The sequence below is a fragment of the Ipomoea nil genome, unplaced genomic scaffold (genome assembly GCF_001879475.1).
Source record: "Ipomoea nil cultivar Tokyo-kokei standard unplaced genomic scaffold, Asagao_1.1 scaffold2761, whole genome shotgun sequence".
Lineage (NCBI taxonomy): Eukaryota > Viridiplantae > Streptophyta > Magnoliopsida > Solanales > Convolvulaceae > Ipomoea > Ipomoea nil.
The window spans coordinates 3,002,070-3,016,454 of NW_017619189.1; the positions used below are offsets into that span (position 1 = coordinate 3,002,070).

At 38.3% G+C, this 14,385-nt stretch overlaps 2 protein-coding genes across 5 annotated transcripts; both read right to left on the reverse strand.

Annotated features, from left to right (window-relative positions):
- Positions 1 to 221: 221 nt before the first annotated feature.
- Positions 222 to 5,332, reverse strand: LOC109157093 (ATP-dependent Clp protease ATP-binding subunit ClpA homolog CD4A, chloroplastic-like). Of its 2 annotated transcripts, none has more exons than XM_019304965.1 (10): positions 5,170 to 5,332; positions 3,686 to 4,255; positions 3,434 to 3,528; positions 3,198 to 3,320; positions 2,918 to 3,103; positions 2,549 to 2,764; positions 2,225 to 2,442; positions 2,052 to 2,127; positions 1,886 to 1,975; positions 222 to 1,716 (listed from the first exon to the last, which is right to left on the reverse strand). In XM_019304965.1, the coding sequence occupies exons 2-10, from the start codon at positions 4,248 to 4,250 to the stop codon at positions 526 to 528; spliced, it is 2,760 nt and encodes a 919-aa protein (XP_019160510.1). In that variant the 5' UTR covers positions 4,251 to 4,255; positions 5,170 to 5,332; the 3' UTR covers positions 222 to 525. The 2 variants fall into 2 exon arrangements, with proteins under 2 accessions (XP_019160510.1, XP_019160509.1); XM_019304964.1 differs by having other exon boundaries at positions 3,434 to 3,549.
- A 3,649-nt stretch (positions 5,333 to 8,981) lies between these two features.
- Positions 8,982 to 13,423, reverse strand: LOC109157095 (allantoate deiminase). 3 transcript variants are annotated; one of them, XR_002050172.1, is made up of 13 exons: positions 13,201 to 13,423; positions 12,556 to 12,644; positions 12,250 to 12,353; positions 12,094 to 12,178; positions 11,872 to 11,988; positions 11,272 to 11,381; positions 11,083 to 11,188; positions 10,911 to 10,997; positions 10,259 to 10,501; positions 9,993 to 10,118; positions 9,432 to 9,596; positions 9,173 to 9,359; positions 8,982 to 9,142 (listed from the first exon to the last, which is right to left on the reverse strand). XR_002050172.1 is itself a non-coding variant. In XM_019304967.1 (12 exons), exons 1-12 carry the CDS (start codon positions 13,343 to 13,345, stop codon positions 9,237 to 9,239), a joined length of 1,500 nt encoding a protein of 499 aa, XP_019160512.1. In that variant the 5' UTR covers positions 13,346 to 13,423; the 3' UTR covers positions 8,985 to 9,236. The 3 variants fall into 3 exon arrangements, 1 of the variants encoding a protein (XP_019160512.1); XR_002050173.1 differs by having other exon boundaries at positions 8,985 to 9,142; positions 9,185 to 9,359; XM_019304967.1 differs by having other exon boundaries at positions 8,985 to 9,359.
- Between the last annotated feature and the right edge of the window lie 962 nt (positions 13,424 to 14,385).

A 14,385-nucleotide genomic window follows, 5' to 3' on the forward strand; every position in this document is an offset into this window, starting at 1 on the left:
TTTAATACTTTACTAGTTAATTCTAAAATATTAAATATTAACCAAAAACAAGACTTTGAACAACAGGTTATTTCATTCAAAATGATCATTTTGAGTATAAAAAAATAAAAATAAAAATTTAAAAAAAAAAAAAAAAAAAAAAAAAAAAAAAAAACCTAATCGGCCAACTAGACCACCGGTTATGGTGATAAGTTAGACGGCCGGCCAGCGCATAGGCAGAATTTTTGCAACATTTTGCCAAGAAGAAAGCATTTATTCATGTCAAAAAGTGTAAATCCAATGGTATGGTAAAATACTTACTGATTCTATCTAGTCTAGGAAGCAAATTTTTAATCATTTCTCAACTTCTATATAGCACTACTTCCATCTAGCTTCAAGTGTGTATATCCATCCCTGTAAGGTTTCCTGCAAAAAGGGCTTTCACCAACTAATCCTTTCAAACCCCCAGTGACCAGGCCAGTTCAAATGAAGCAACCAGCACAAACAACAAATTTTTTTGACAGGTAAGGTAAAACAATGAAAGATTTAAACGGGGATTAGTTCGGAAACAGGTGCAGGAGGAGGAGGAGCACCACCGCTGCCATTGAGGACTGTCACGTTGCCATCTGAATCAGCATCCACGATAACCGAGTCGCCTTCTTTGATTTCCCGGGCAAGCATCTTCTCAGCCATGCTGTCCTCCAGGAGCCTCATAATAGCTCTTCTTAGCGGCCGTGCTCCATAGCTAGGGTTATATCCTTCCTCAACTACTCTATCTCTGAACCTCTCGGTCACCTGAAGCTCTATTTCCTTGCCTTTCAGTCTCTGAAAGACCTCCTTCAGCATAATGTCGGCAATGTCCTTAACCTCGAGTTTCGTAAGCTGACGGAACACAATCATATCGTCTAATCTATTCAAGAATTCGGGTCGGAAGTATTGTTTCAGTTCCTCGGTCACCAAGCTCTTGATTCGGTTGTAACTGCTATCCTTCTCGTCGTAACCCAAATCAAAACCAATGCGACGGCCCCCCTTCTCGATCACGCTACTTCCCACGTTCGATGTCATAATCAAAAGTGTGTTCTTGAAGTCTACCGTTCTACCCTTACTGTCTGTCAGCCTTCCATCCTCGAGAATTTGAAGCATCATGTTGAAGACATCGGGATGAGCCTTCTCTATCTCATCGAAGAGCACAAGTGTGTAAGGTCTGCGGCGAACCGCCTCGGTCAACTGACCACCCTCGGTGTAACCAACATAGCCAGGAGGAGAACCGATGAGCTTCGAGACCGTGTGTCTTTCCATGAACTCACTCATATCGAGCCGGATCATTGCTTCTTCAGAACCAAAGTAATAGGTAGCCAGTGCTTTAGCCAGTTCCGACTTCCCAACACCGGTTGGACCAGAAAAGATGAAGCTGGCTATAGGCCGGTCGGGGTTCTTGAGCCCAACACGAGCACGTCGAATCGCACGACTAATGGCCTTCACAGCTTCATCTTGCCCAATAACTCGCTTATGAAGCGTTTCTTCCATTTTTAGAAGGCGGGAGGATTCATCTGTTGACACCTTCGCAACCGGGATACCAGTCCATAAGGCAACAATGTGCTGAATATCGGCTTCTGTCACAACTGGACCCGCTGCATCTCCAGCCTCGGTCTCAGCCTTGCTCATCTCTTTGCTTTTGTCTATTAGGGCCGAGATCTGCACCTTAAGATCCATTTCTCTGTCACGTAATTCCCCAGCCTGAAAAGCAAAGACAAAGCTAGTTCAATCTGACATAACTTGTCAAGGAAATATACCAGTTTTCAATTCACCAAACTAATAATAATATACTTGCAGAGAGGATATGGATATTATGACATTTTGCTAAAACGAAAAAACGGAACCGCAGAAATAAAACAGAACAAATCACCTTTTCAAATTCCTGACTACGGACAGCTTCATTCTTCTCCTTTGTTATCTTCCTTAGCTCTTTCTCAAGCTCTCTAGCTTCCTCCGGAAGCTGCGGGACAAAAGCAGCGTTAACAGAGACGACTGAAGTAAAAAGACAATAATGTACAAGCAAAACCAGTACAGACCTGTGCATGCTGAAGTCTAACACGAGAGCCAGCCTCATCAATCAAGTCAATTGCTTTATCAGGAAGAAAACGATCACTGAAAATATTTATGTCATAAGATGCATCAGAGAATCAAAGGAAATTAAAAGGAAAAAAAAAAAAAAAAAAAAAAAAAAAAAAAAAAGGATGCATACCTGATGTACTGGTGTGAAAGCTCGGCAGCAGCAACGAGAGAATCATCGGTGTAGCAGAGTTTATGGTGAATTTCGTATCTCTCCCGAAGCCCTCTCAGGATCTGTATTGCTTCACCCACAGTCGGTTCGGGGACCTTAACTGGTTGGAACCTTCTCTCTAATGCTGGATCCTTCTCTATATGCTTGCGGTATTCATCAAGTGTAGTAGCCCCAATACACTAACAAGTCGAACAATAGATACGCTGAGAAGCAAAAGCTTCCCGAACAATTCTGCTCCTACTCAGGTAGAGGATGGATATGAAATACTTATTTATAATTACTAACCTGAAGTTCACCCCGAGCTAGGGCAGGTTTCAAAATGTTTGCAGCATCGATTGCCCCCTCGGCTGCTCCTGCTCCAATCAACGTGTGCACTTCGTCAATGAAAAGTATAATATCATCACTTTGTTTAATTTCATCCATTAGCTTTTTCAGCCTTTCCTCAAACTCTCCACGGTATTTTGTCCCAGCAACAAGAAGGCCCATATCTAGGGTTATAACCTACACACAACCAATGAGTATAGGAAAATAACAACATCCCCAAAAATGGATAACAGTCCTCATATATCCAAACTTGTGAAAAGCACAAGAAAAATACAAGATGCATCTTCTTTCCTTCAAAAAATACACTAATCATAAAATGCTGTAATATACCTTCTTTCCAGCTATTGTTTCCGGAACATCACCATTTGCAATTCGCTGAGCTAAACCCTCAGCAATGGCCGTTTTCCCAACACCCGGTTCTCCAATAAGGCAAGGATTGTTCTTTGTACGTCGGCCCAAAATTTGAGTGACCCGTTCAACTTGTTCCTGCCTTCCAACCACAGGGTCTAGTTTCCCCTTTAAAATTGAAATGATCATATAAAAATTAGCTTTATTAAGAGTTTATCATCAATTGTTTTAATACCCAAAAAAATTACTCCGTATAAATTACCTCCTCAGCTAACTTGGTCAAGTTGGTGCCGTATTCCTCTAATGTAGGCATCTTTTGGCCTGAACTTCCTCCTCCAACACTAGCACCAACAACCTCGGCACTCTCACCAACCATTCGAATGACCTATTGAAAATAAAAATTAAAATAACATCAGAATACACAACCAAACAGGTCCATCTCCACACCCCAATCTCACCCCCAAAAAAATGCAATCATTTTAAGAATATAATACTTGCCTGCGTACGAATGTTAGCTGGGTCAGCGCCCAAGTTTTCAAGGACACGAGCAGCCACACCTTCACCTTCACGAAGCAGCCCAAGCAGTAAATGCTCTGCTCCAATATAATTATGGCCTAAAAAACAAGGCAACCAACCAAATTAGACAATACAGCCCAAAACAAAATAACTTGACAGTTGAAAACAAAATGCACCAGTCTATTAAGATACTAAAAGAACAGGATGTATAAAAGCAAGCAGAAAAAAAGATACCTAGTTGTCGAGATTCCTCTAGAGAAAGTTCCAAGACATGCTTTGCCCGAGGAGTAAAAGGGATCTCAATAGCAACAAACCCACTCCCCCTTCCAGTTATCTTCTCCACCTCAACACGAGCATCTTTTAAGTTAATGCCCGTGGATTTAAGAACCTTAGCAGGAATCCCAGTTCCCTCGGCAATGAGACCCAGGAGAATCTGTTCCGTTCCAACATGATTGTGCCCAAGACGCCTAGCCTCCTCTTGGGCAAGCATAATAACTTTTATAGCTTTTTCTGTGAAGCGCTCAAACATAGCTTTAACTACAAACCGGCTACCTCTTCCTTTTCTAGTAAAGGTCACTGCTGCCACCTTGGAATGGAGTGTGGTGTGCCTAGGTCTAGTTATTGTATCTAAAGCATTGCATCCCCTTAGTCCTGTGAAAGCTCTAAGCCTTGAAGAAGTTGTCTGTAAACTGCACATCATTTTAACTGTCCTCCCTTTTTCGGGTCCTTTAAATTGTCCAATCCTTTGACCAGCAACCGAAGAAGGGAAGTTAGTTGACTGAACTATAGCTCTAGCCATGATGCCTGCATAATGATATATTACATTTCAATGCCCATATACCTTCACCACCAAAATCTACATAGCAAATCTCCAATTGGTAATTAAATGATATTAAGATAAGTGGCTAATGCCCATACTAAACAAACTATGTGCAAAATCATATTAAAATCAGACGAAAAAATCAACATATCAGAATAGTAGGCATCTAGTGGGCATACACACCAGTACCTGAGGAGTTTACAAAAAGGATTAGACATTCTAATAGCCCATTTAACATATATAGCTAGAAAAAATATAGATTTAAAGATAAAAAGGGCAGAGAGATTCTTAACCTGGGCAATGCTATAAAACAAAATTTACAGAAGATCAACAAATTTAAGACCTAAAAGGAGGTGAAAAGATCAAGAGACATTATGAAGGTTGGCCAGGATTGGTTAATATGAACACATGTATATAAGTGAATGATGTATATGTCTCATTTGGTTATGGGTAATCATAACTGTTACCATTTACAATTATGCATTGGAAATTATCATATCTATCTATCTATCTATCTATATTTCAATAAGGCCTAGCACCATCAACTTCCAGAATGCTTTTTCATGAAGATACTTTTGGAAGATCCACTGGTTTCACATTAAGCCACTAAAACTGATAAGTGAAGTCATCTGAACATGATTTGGTATCAAGGTAGGATCCTTTTGATTGAATTAGACATTTTTGAACAAGAAAAATAAAATGGCTTCTTTATGATGACTTAAGCCTATCCTCTGAGAGTCTCTCTAACTCCTTGACCATTGTCCGCAAGATGGTTCCACAGAAACAAAGATTACTGAACCGCCCATTGTCGACAATCTCCCAATTTGTTGGTTTCCAAAGAGACGCATATACACAGAGACACACATATAAGATGTAAAAACATGGGGGAAGGAATTACCCAAAACTGAAGTTTGATGGCGTGGTGGTGCGTCTGAACTCCGAAGGTTGGCACCTAAAATGTTAGGTTAAAGTACGTGCAGAAGGGTAGTGCGAAGTCTACGAGGATCATGAAGAACGGTCAAATATATGTTACAAAAACCCTAAACCCTCCAAAATGGGGTTTTGCGAACCGTTTGGATTTTAGCATAATAGTCCCCGTTGGACCACACTCCACACCAATTCGACCCAATCTTCCTATTTTAAGGATCTCTTTAGAATTCTTCCAAAAAAAAAAAAAAAAAAAATCTCTTTAGAAATATATAAAAAGATTTTTGGAATAAGGGTCAAATAGACCACTCAACTATACACCAAATTATAATTAAACCATCAAATTTAAAAATAATGCAATTGGGTTTCTGAACAACGCAAAATCATGCAATTAAGTCTAAAAATGACTTGTTTATAGAAAGAGCGGTTATTAATTTTAAAAATGATTTTTAAAATAATTTTAAATAAAATAATTAATTACAAATAAAAATAAATAAAAAACCTAAACTATCGGTAACTTCATCTCCATGGCCGAAGACGAAGGTTCCTTCATCTCCAGGCATGGAGACGAAGGTCCATGGCCGAAGACCACCAGCCATGGAGACGAAGACAGTAGTTTAGGTTTTTTGTTTTTTTGATTTTTTTTAATTTAGTTTTAATTAAGTATTTTAAAAATCGGTAACCGCTCTTACAGGTAATAGGTCATTTTGGACCTAATTGCATGATTTTGTATTATTCAAGGACCTAATTGCATTATTTTTTGAGTTCGATGGCCTAATTGCAATTTGATGTTTCGCTGAAAGTTTGAAAATAATTTTTGTTTGTTTTGGTTGAAAGTTACAAAATGAGACAACTCCATATAGCACATGTTTTGAAATACATCATGTACTCTTTTTCCTTCGATTAGATTTTTCCTATTGGATTTTCCTTGCAAGATTTTTAATGAAACATGAATATAGTAAGATAATGACCAAGATGAGTGTTGTAAATATAACTGTTTTGTGGCCATTATCCTGGTTTCCCTCTTCCATGATTGATACAGTTTCATATTATTGTATATTGTATATGTATATTATTGGCGGATATCCAATGAAGGTTTTAATTAAAGGTTTTTTTAACAAGGGAGCTAGTGCAACACATGAATGCATACATATCATGTACTTTTTCCTTCACTAGGTTTTTCATAAGGCTTTTCTTGTGAAGTGTTTAATAAGGCATGAGTATGAAATAGTAATGTCAAAAACGGAAAGTTGCAAATAAACCAAAAATCTTGATGATTATGCCATATTGGTTTATGGTTGTATTCTATTTTCCTTAGCTACATTTTTTTTCACTGGGTTTTTCTTTTTCTTAGCCGAAGGTTTTTAATGAGACAACTCTGTATAGCACATGTTTTGAAATACATCATGTATTCTTTTTCCTTCAATTAGATTTTTCCTATAGGATTTTCCTTGGAATGTTTTTAATGACGCATGAATTCTAGAATAATGTCTTCGTCAAATTCAAGATCATTTTCTTCATCTTCATCCAACTTTACTAGGAGTAATTTTAAACTTGCAATATGAGCCCGCTTTGTATTGCAAATGTGGGTTGAAATCTCCGTTATGTGTAGCACGTGATAGTTAACAGAAATTCTTTGGTTGTCAACAGTGGAAGGTTAGATTACAATTATTGATATAAAAATCAGTTAGGTATGTGGTTAATTTATATGAGTCTTTTGATATAAACAGGAAAATGGTTGTGGATTTTTGATATTTGTTGATGATATTCTGTTGAATGCTCAAGTTCAAGAGATCCCGATTCCTTAAAAAATTATTTTTTCTTTTCGGTTCTCTAAAAATTATAAATTAAAGCGTTTTCACACAATTTATAATATAACAAGCATAAATTAAATATTTACAATTTATTTACCGTGCAGCGCACGGGACAATTACTAGTAGTAAGATAATGACCAAGATGAGTGTTGTAAATATAACTGTTTTGTGGCCATTATCCTGGTTTCCCTCTTTCATGATTGATACAGTTTTCATATTATTGTATATGGGAAAAACTTCAAATGCGGCAGACCCTTCCCGTGCAGCGGAGTTACAGAATACACCAACAGTGTTAACGATAAGCACCAATAGTGTAAGAGAAACACGCAACAATGAAATGCAAAAATACACCAAAAATACACAACACACCCAAAAAATACACCATATAACTCACCACCCCTAATGGTGTATTTCAGAACGCTGTATGGTGCTTTATTCACACCTAATGGTGTATTTTTGGTGATGCATACCTAATTTGTGTGTGTTTTTGTGGTGCATTTCCTAACGTTGATGGTGTATATTTGTTTAAGTATTGGTAACGTCGCACGGGAAGGGTTCATCACACCTGAACCTTCGTCTATGTATATGTACGTAACTACGTATATATAATTATATATTGGCGGTTATCCAATGAAGGAGGTTTTGGGGTTCCTGAGTTCAACATTCTCTTCTCTTTTTCTTTTTCTTTTTCTTTGTATTATTCTGAGTATACGAGCACACGATCACATAAGATTCATATGTAAATATATTATAATTTACAACAAGGAATAATTTTTAATTTATTTTTTCAAATTCTTTATTATATTATTTTGATAGTTTCTGTGAAATGTCCAAAATTGTCACGAAACATTTCTTGAACCAAATGCTCAATTATGATGAAACTCAAATGACAAGCCTAGTTACTCTTCTTGTGAAACAATTTATTAATACGGTCTTAAAAGTACCTCCTACAATTAGGGTCTATTTTGGACATTTCGTGATTATTATGTCATGGATCCGTGTCTACCTTACACCTTGTAAGATAGACACGGGTCCAATACGACGCTGTTCTACAATTCGGGAGTAACGGTGCTGTGGGAGTGAAAAATTAGTAAATTACTCTACAATACCACTGCTATACGTTCGGTAGAAGGTGTATACGTCCCTGACCTAGAGACGAAAAGCTTTCTTCGCCTCTGAAGACACATTCTTCGTCTCCGGTGGTAAAAACCAATCTCTAGTTTAGAGATGCAGATCTTGGTCAGAAACGAAGGTGTCTATGTCCCTAGCCTAAAGATGAAGAGCTTTCTTTGCCTCCGGAGACACCTGATAAATATATTGGAGATGGATTCGAGACAACCAACCAGAGGAGAAACGAGAACAACCCGGAGGCCAGCCTCAGCCTTGTGCGCTCTGTGTGCCAAGGCCGGCCTCAATTTCAATTACGAACATGGTCAAAGTGGATCAAAACCTGCGCCCTACTCTCGTTTGATTGGTTAGAATGCTACTTTAGTATAAATTAACATAGCATTGTATCGTTTTCAAAAAAAAAAAAAAAAACATAGCATTGTATCATTAGAACATTTACAATTCTATCATTCATTCACTCGTAATAATCCTACAATACCTTTACTTGTACAAATAACAATTTTTTTCTTCGCGACACAAATTTCTTGTCTTTTTCATATTGTTATTCATTTATCTATATTACTTCCTCTATTATTGAGTTAAGTAATTTGGTCACCAATGTTAATTTAATCCATCAATTTCATATTCCAAATTTATCATTTTATTCACTTCCACATTATTTCACTATAATCCTAACATGTCTAATTAGGATTTGTTGGATTACCTATTTGACATTTATTATTTCTAAATAGTATTAAAACCAACAAACAGAATTAAATAATATTAGAAACCATTTCAATATTATACAATGTAACCGCATTTTTATCAACCGACTAGATAGACACTCCCAAATCCCAACAAAGACAAAATAAAGACCACTGACTTTATTGCATATTCACAATTGTAGAATAAAATTGCTAGGCAATGTTTCCTACAAAGGTTTTTTTTTTTTTTTTTTTCATATTGTGCTAATATCCATATTATACAAGATGAGACTAATTCAGCCGAGTCTAGTTGAATCAACTAGAATCAAGAGGGGGCTCTCCCGTCGGCTCGTTGAATCAATCGAATGAATCAAGAGGGGGCTCTCCCGTGGGTATTTGGATTGAGCGAGTACTTACAAGAGCGTCTCCAGAAACGCCAAGATTGCCATACCAGCTGCCCAAACATCGTCGTCCAACACGTGCTCTTCGGGGGAATGACTAATGCCTCCACGGCAGCGCACAAATAGCATCCCGACCTGTTACACGAAAGCAAAATCGATCACCTCTAAAGATCCATTCTTCACCGTTGAGGCTGAGTAAGAACGTACCTTGGTTAGACGAGACATGGCCATTGCGTCGTGCCCAGCTCCACTCATCAGTACAGGCACATCATCGTCGGTTGTCTCCCCGGTAATTCTTGTAAAAGCGGTGTGTGCTGCAGATTTTAGCTGCGAACTCAGTTCGCGATCGCAAACCACTGCATTTGCATCGTGCTGAAACAATCCCGACGTTTGGTTATATTAGTCTTGAAACGTATTGGTGGGTGGGGCCCGGCTCCCGTGAGAACCATGCCTTAGGTGAGAACGTGAGAACTGCATGAATGCTCCGCAACTACTCCAGGCATGCCTGGAAACCTTTGACGAAGATTGAGTAGTTACAGTGCTTTCGTGCAATTCTCACGTTCTCACCTAAGGCACAGTTCTCATGTGAACCGGATTCTTGGTGGGTGCATGCAGTGTTGCAAAAATCGCGCCCAGGCGCTCGGCCTCCTAGGCGGCCTAGGCGCCCGCCTAGGCGTTCTAGGCGCCCTAGGCGGTCCCCAGGCGCCTTTTTGCAATTTTTTCAACATTGGGTGCATGTAAATGCCATAAAATGAGACAATCTCGCACCTTGCGTTCAATGACACAAAAAATGTTGCGCTTGTCGCATAACTGATGCATGCGGTTCGAAAATTCATAGATGATAGCTTCTCGTCCTGTATCATCCATTGCCCTTATGTCTACAGTGAATTTCACCTGCAAGCACGTAAGACATTTCCAAGGGAAATCAGATTGTGATTGTTGTGTAAAACCAATGCAAATGGCAACTATATCATTGGATATTCATGTGCTTTTCTATACAAATGGAATAATTTCTAGGTTTCAGGAGCACTTGCCTGGCCTGGTATGACGTTACTTGCGCTTGGCCAGGTTGAAATTTCTCCAACAGTACAGACGAGAGACCCTGCAAGAGATTTCACCGTTGATGTCTGGCATTCATCGTCATAGGAGAGATAATACTCGGGTTGTTTACAAAGGTTTTCCAATAATACAATCAGTTCAGCAGATGCAACCATAGGATCTTGGCGCATAGCCATGGGTACCGTTCCTGCATGCCCTTGTGTGCCTCTCACCGTCACCTGCAATGTCATGAAATTGGTATACGACGAACCTATCTAATGCCAGCTTAAATTTTATATATATAGTCATGATCAAATGAGTCCACCCCTTCCCATGAGTCCGTGTGGACAGATCTGGTCCATTAAAAGCTAGAGATCAATGGTCAGATATGTCCACACGGACTCATGGGAAGGGGTGGACTCACTTGAAAAGTGGCTTATATATATATATATATATATATATATATATATATATATATATATATATATATATATATAACACTTCATCTTACAACAAATCCAAGATTTCAAGTACGGGTAAAATAATAGAAGCGGGCATCGTGTGACGGAGGGAAAACCCATAGGTTCATTCAAAAAACGGAAAAATAAAATAAAACGGAGAGTTAAAGAATTGGTAAAAGCAATGTACCTTTAACCTTGTCTGTCCTGCAATGCCTTTAACTAAACCAAGAGGAAGGCCAAGATTCTCTAACACGGGACCCTGTTCAATATGAACCTGCAAAAACAGAATTAATATGAACAACTCGAGCTTCAATAGGTGCTATAAGTGCTATCACACAGTACGAAAATTGACAACATACTTCAATATAGTCTGAAACAGATTCTTGGTCGTATTTGAGCTTCAATAGGTTTTCTTCTGTAATATCTATAGAGTTTTTTCTGAGAGCGCTTTGCATTGTCACACCACTGCAATAAATAGCATAATATTAATGTACTAAAGAATAACTTTTATATGCGTATATACAAGTTTTAAAGTTACTCAAGCAGACCCCTTATCATGTATATGCAATGTTGTAACTGGTAATGTACCGGCAATAGCCGCACTACCCAAGAAGGTCGACTGAAACCTAACTCCTTCCTCATCGCTGAAAGCAATAACCTGCAAAAGGCCCAGGAAATAAAGAATTTGACATTAGATAAGCAAATTTAGTGGTGTACTTTGGAATGAGTATATCCCGCTTTTGGTAAAATTTGTTATTCACCCCCCCCCCCCCCCCAATCATTTTTTTGTTTTGGTCAGACCATGAGGTGTCCTGAGCAGGCCTTAACTGTAGGAGGCACCTTTAAGCCCGTACCATACTCAAACTAATCACCATTCGCACTGGGCTGGCCCAATTAAGGGCAAAGTGCTGGCCAGAATGCCAAATTGGTTTTTCCATACGAGAGGGGGTTCGAACTCCCGACTTCTCTTAAGGGATTAGAGTGCACGGCCACTCACGCCAACCAAGCTGGTTACTTTGCACGAATCATTGAATGTTAATAACGTGGATTTTGTGCCTTAATGGAGGCGACAAGAACCACTAAAAAGATATAGCATATCAGCATGTTAACACAGATCAACCTTTCTAGAAAGATTGTATGAATCTCACCTCCACCGGTTTGCTTAGTTTCTCTAATCGCCCGGTTGTTTTCAAAACCTTCAATGCAGATATCGCGGTTATTATTCCAAGCGAGCCATCAAAATATCCAGCATCAATAACAGTGTCCTGTTAGGAACACACAACGGGTCATCTTCAGTTTCGGTGCAAGCACAAATAAGCTTATGGTTAAGCAAAGACTATTTCAATAACACGCAAGGTAAATTGCTTTACCAAATGAGAGCCAATTAACAAAGCCTTCCCACTTGGATTAATCCCCTCAATTCGACCATGAACATTTCCCATTTGGTCTATCCATCTGGAATTAGTGGCAACCACAATTTAGTTTCTGAAACATTATGCAAAAAGTGCGAGCAAGGCCAAACTCACGTTCTCAAACCCGCATCCTCCATCCATGAACGGATCAGGTTTCCAGCTCTTACCGAAGCTGGGCTTTGGAAAGTCCTCTCTAGATAGTTATCCGCATCACTAACCTGCCAAGTCACGTGACAATGGAGTTCCCGATGAAATAAAGGATAACCAGACAGGCAATTTTTAATCAAGTATCACCACCAAAACAACACATCCATGGACATAGAGAAAAAAAACAAATCAAATCAAATCGAAGTAGCGGGAATCATTAGGCTACACACATAACTAAAAAGAAGATTATTTTATCGCGAAATGAGCTAATACCTTTCCAAGCTCATATAGCCTTGACACAGCCTCCTCCTTTAGGATTTGTGGAAACAAATCATATTTTGTGCCTACTCCATTTTCAGAACCTGGTTAATTAATATAGTTAATTAAAGTACTGCTCACAGAAATAGAGAGCACAGAATAATAATGAATTGACAATGACAGATTGAATCAAAATTAGGGGCAGAAATGATGTAAAAGGCATCAAACTAGAACACTTGACAATACCAAACAATACAATACCATTGCCCAGAATGACACCCTCACCATAAACATACCAATCAAACATGACTTTTGACATGCTATTTTAATTCAACCTAAGAAGATCAGTGAAGCAAAAAGATTCAATCTTGTCTATACCCTTTACAAACAGGATAGCGAGATTAATGGATATAATAATAAAAATCCTTAAACCTTTATCAGAAACAAATCATCCCATATAATAGTTCCATCCACAAGACATTTAGAAAAGTAGTGAATAACCAGTCACCAAAAGGCCCAAATCTTCAAATCAGTGAACACATATTCCAATATGCTCAAAAAAGTAACCAGATTGCATCAAAGATTCAAAGGGTCTGAAGATTGCAGATTTTCACATACATAAAAACACAAGGAATGCAAAAAAAAAGTGTGAATAATCACCAGAAAATGCGATAACTGGACACAAAAAGAGCAGGAAGAAGGGAAAGATTGAGATGAGGATTGCATGGGGTTTGAGAGACGTGTGGGTTTGGTGAGAAAAGGAGGAAGAATGCGTCGCCATGGGCATGGAGGGTGAGCAAAGCATGTGGAGAAGAGAAGCCAGAAAAGTTGGCCACGGCACTTGAACAAAACTTCTCCCACTCAAACCAAATCTCAAGTGGATGCAAGGGGGATCTTGAAGCCACCCGGAACGCACCACACACTACTGCTTCGTATTCTGTGCTCGCCAGCCGCTGTCTCGTGAGGGTCACGTGTGGTCCCCGCGTATATACATACGGACCACGGGACCTCTTCCCCTTGTGGGCTCCACGGTATCTAGGGACAACAATTTCAATCCATCCCACAAATATTCACTTGAATCTATTCTGTATGTATTGAATTTTTTAAGTGATAGTGGGTGATGGGTCGAGATGAGTCTTAAAATGGACCATTTATTTTGTGACTGATGTAACTCAAACACGTTTAACCACATAATTTTTTTGACTATTTAGTATCATATTCTACTCAAATTAATTGGTGATAAGTGAACATTAACCATTTAACTACATTTATTCATAGTAAGTCACAACACCATGTCTCGAATCGAGCTGAATTAAACTCGATCGACGTTTGAATGGATAAAAAAATATAAGGTGGGTCGGATGATGGATCCCATTGTCATCTCTATTGTTCTGCCTCTGCCTTGATACGTAACCATAACACATGAGGATAGCTAGATTCACAAAATCCTCCCGTGCCCAGAATCAGTACACACCTTTTTAATTCCCATTTGTATACTCTCTTTTTTCTTTTTTCTTTTTTTTTTTTAAATAAAATACATATATGTAAAGTACATTAAATTTTGAGAAAATGTTATTTATATAAAAACGTTTTCAATGTTGTGAATTAAAATGTTGTATATTTGTACAATTGTATATTGTAGTTTCTTTAATTATGTACTGATAATAAAACACAATGCATAATTTTACAAAACATATAACTTTTGCGACTCATGATATTATAAAATTTCTCTACTTTTTATTAGCCATTTTTCATTACAGGTTAACTAAATAAACCTCACCAAAAGATATAAAAATAATTGATATAGATAATATGACATCGCTTCTAAATTGATAGAAAAACTGT

Excerpts from the sequence above, each read along its gene's own strand:
- LOC109157093 (XM_019304964.1), bottom strand. The coding sequence starts at position 4,250 with ATGGCTAGAGCTATAGTTCAGTCAACTAACTTCCCTTCTTCGGTTGCT. Across the intron at positions 3,321-3,433 it reads CAGCTAACATTCGTACGCAG|GTCATTCGAATGGTTGGTGA; the intron begins GCAAGTATTATA and ends TATTTTCAATAG. Across the intron at positions 3,104-3,197 it reads TGACCAAGTTAGCTGAGGAG|GGGAAACTAGACCCTGTGGT; the intron begins GTAATTTATACG and ends TCAATTTTAAAG.
- LOC109157095 (XM_019304967.1), bottom strand. The coding sequence starts at position 13,345 with ATGCTTTGCTCACCCTCCATGCCCATGGCGACGCATTCTTCCTCCTTT. Across the intron at positions 12,179-12,249 it reads GAGGATGCGGGTTTGAGAAC|ATGGATAGACCAAATGGGAA; the intron begins GTGAGTTTGGCC and ends CACTAATTCCAG. Across the intron at positions 10,998-11,082 it reads CTGTTTCAGACTATATTGAA|GTTCATATTGAACAGGGTCC; the intron begins GTATGTTGTCAA and ends CTGTTTTTGCAG.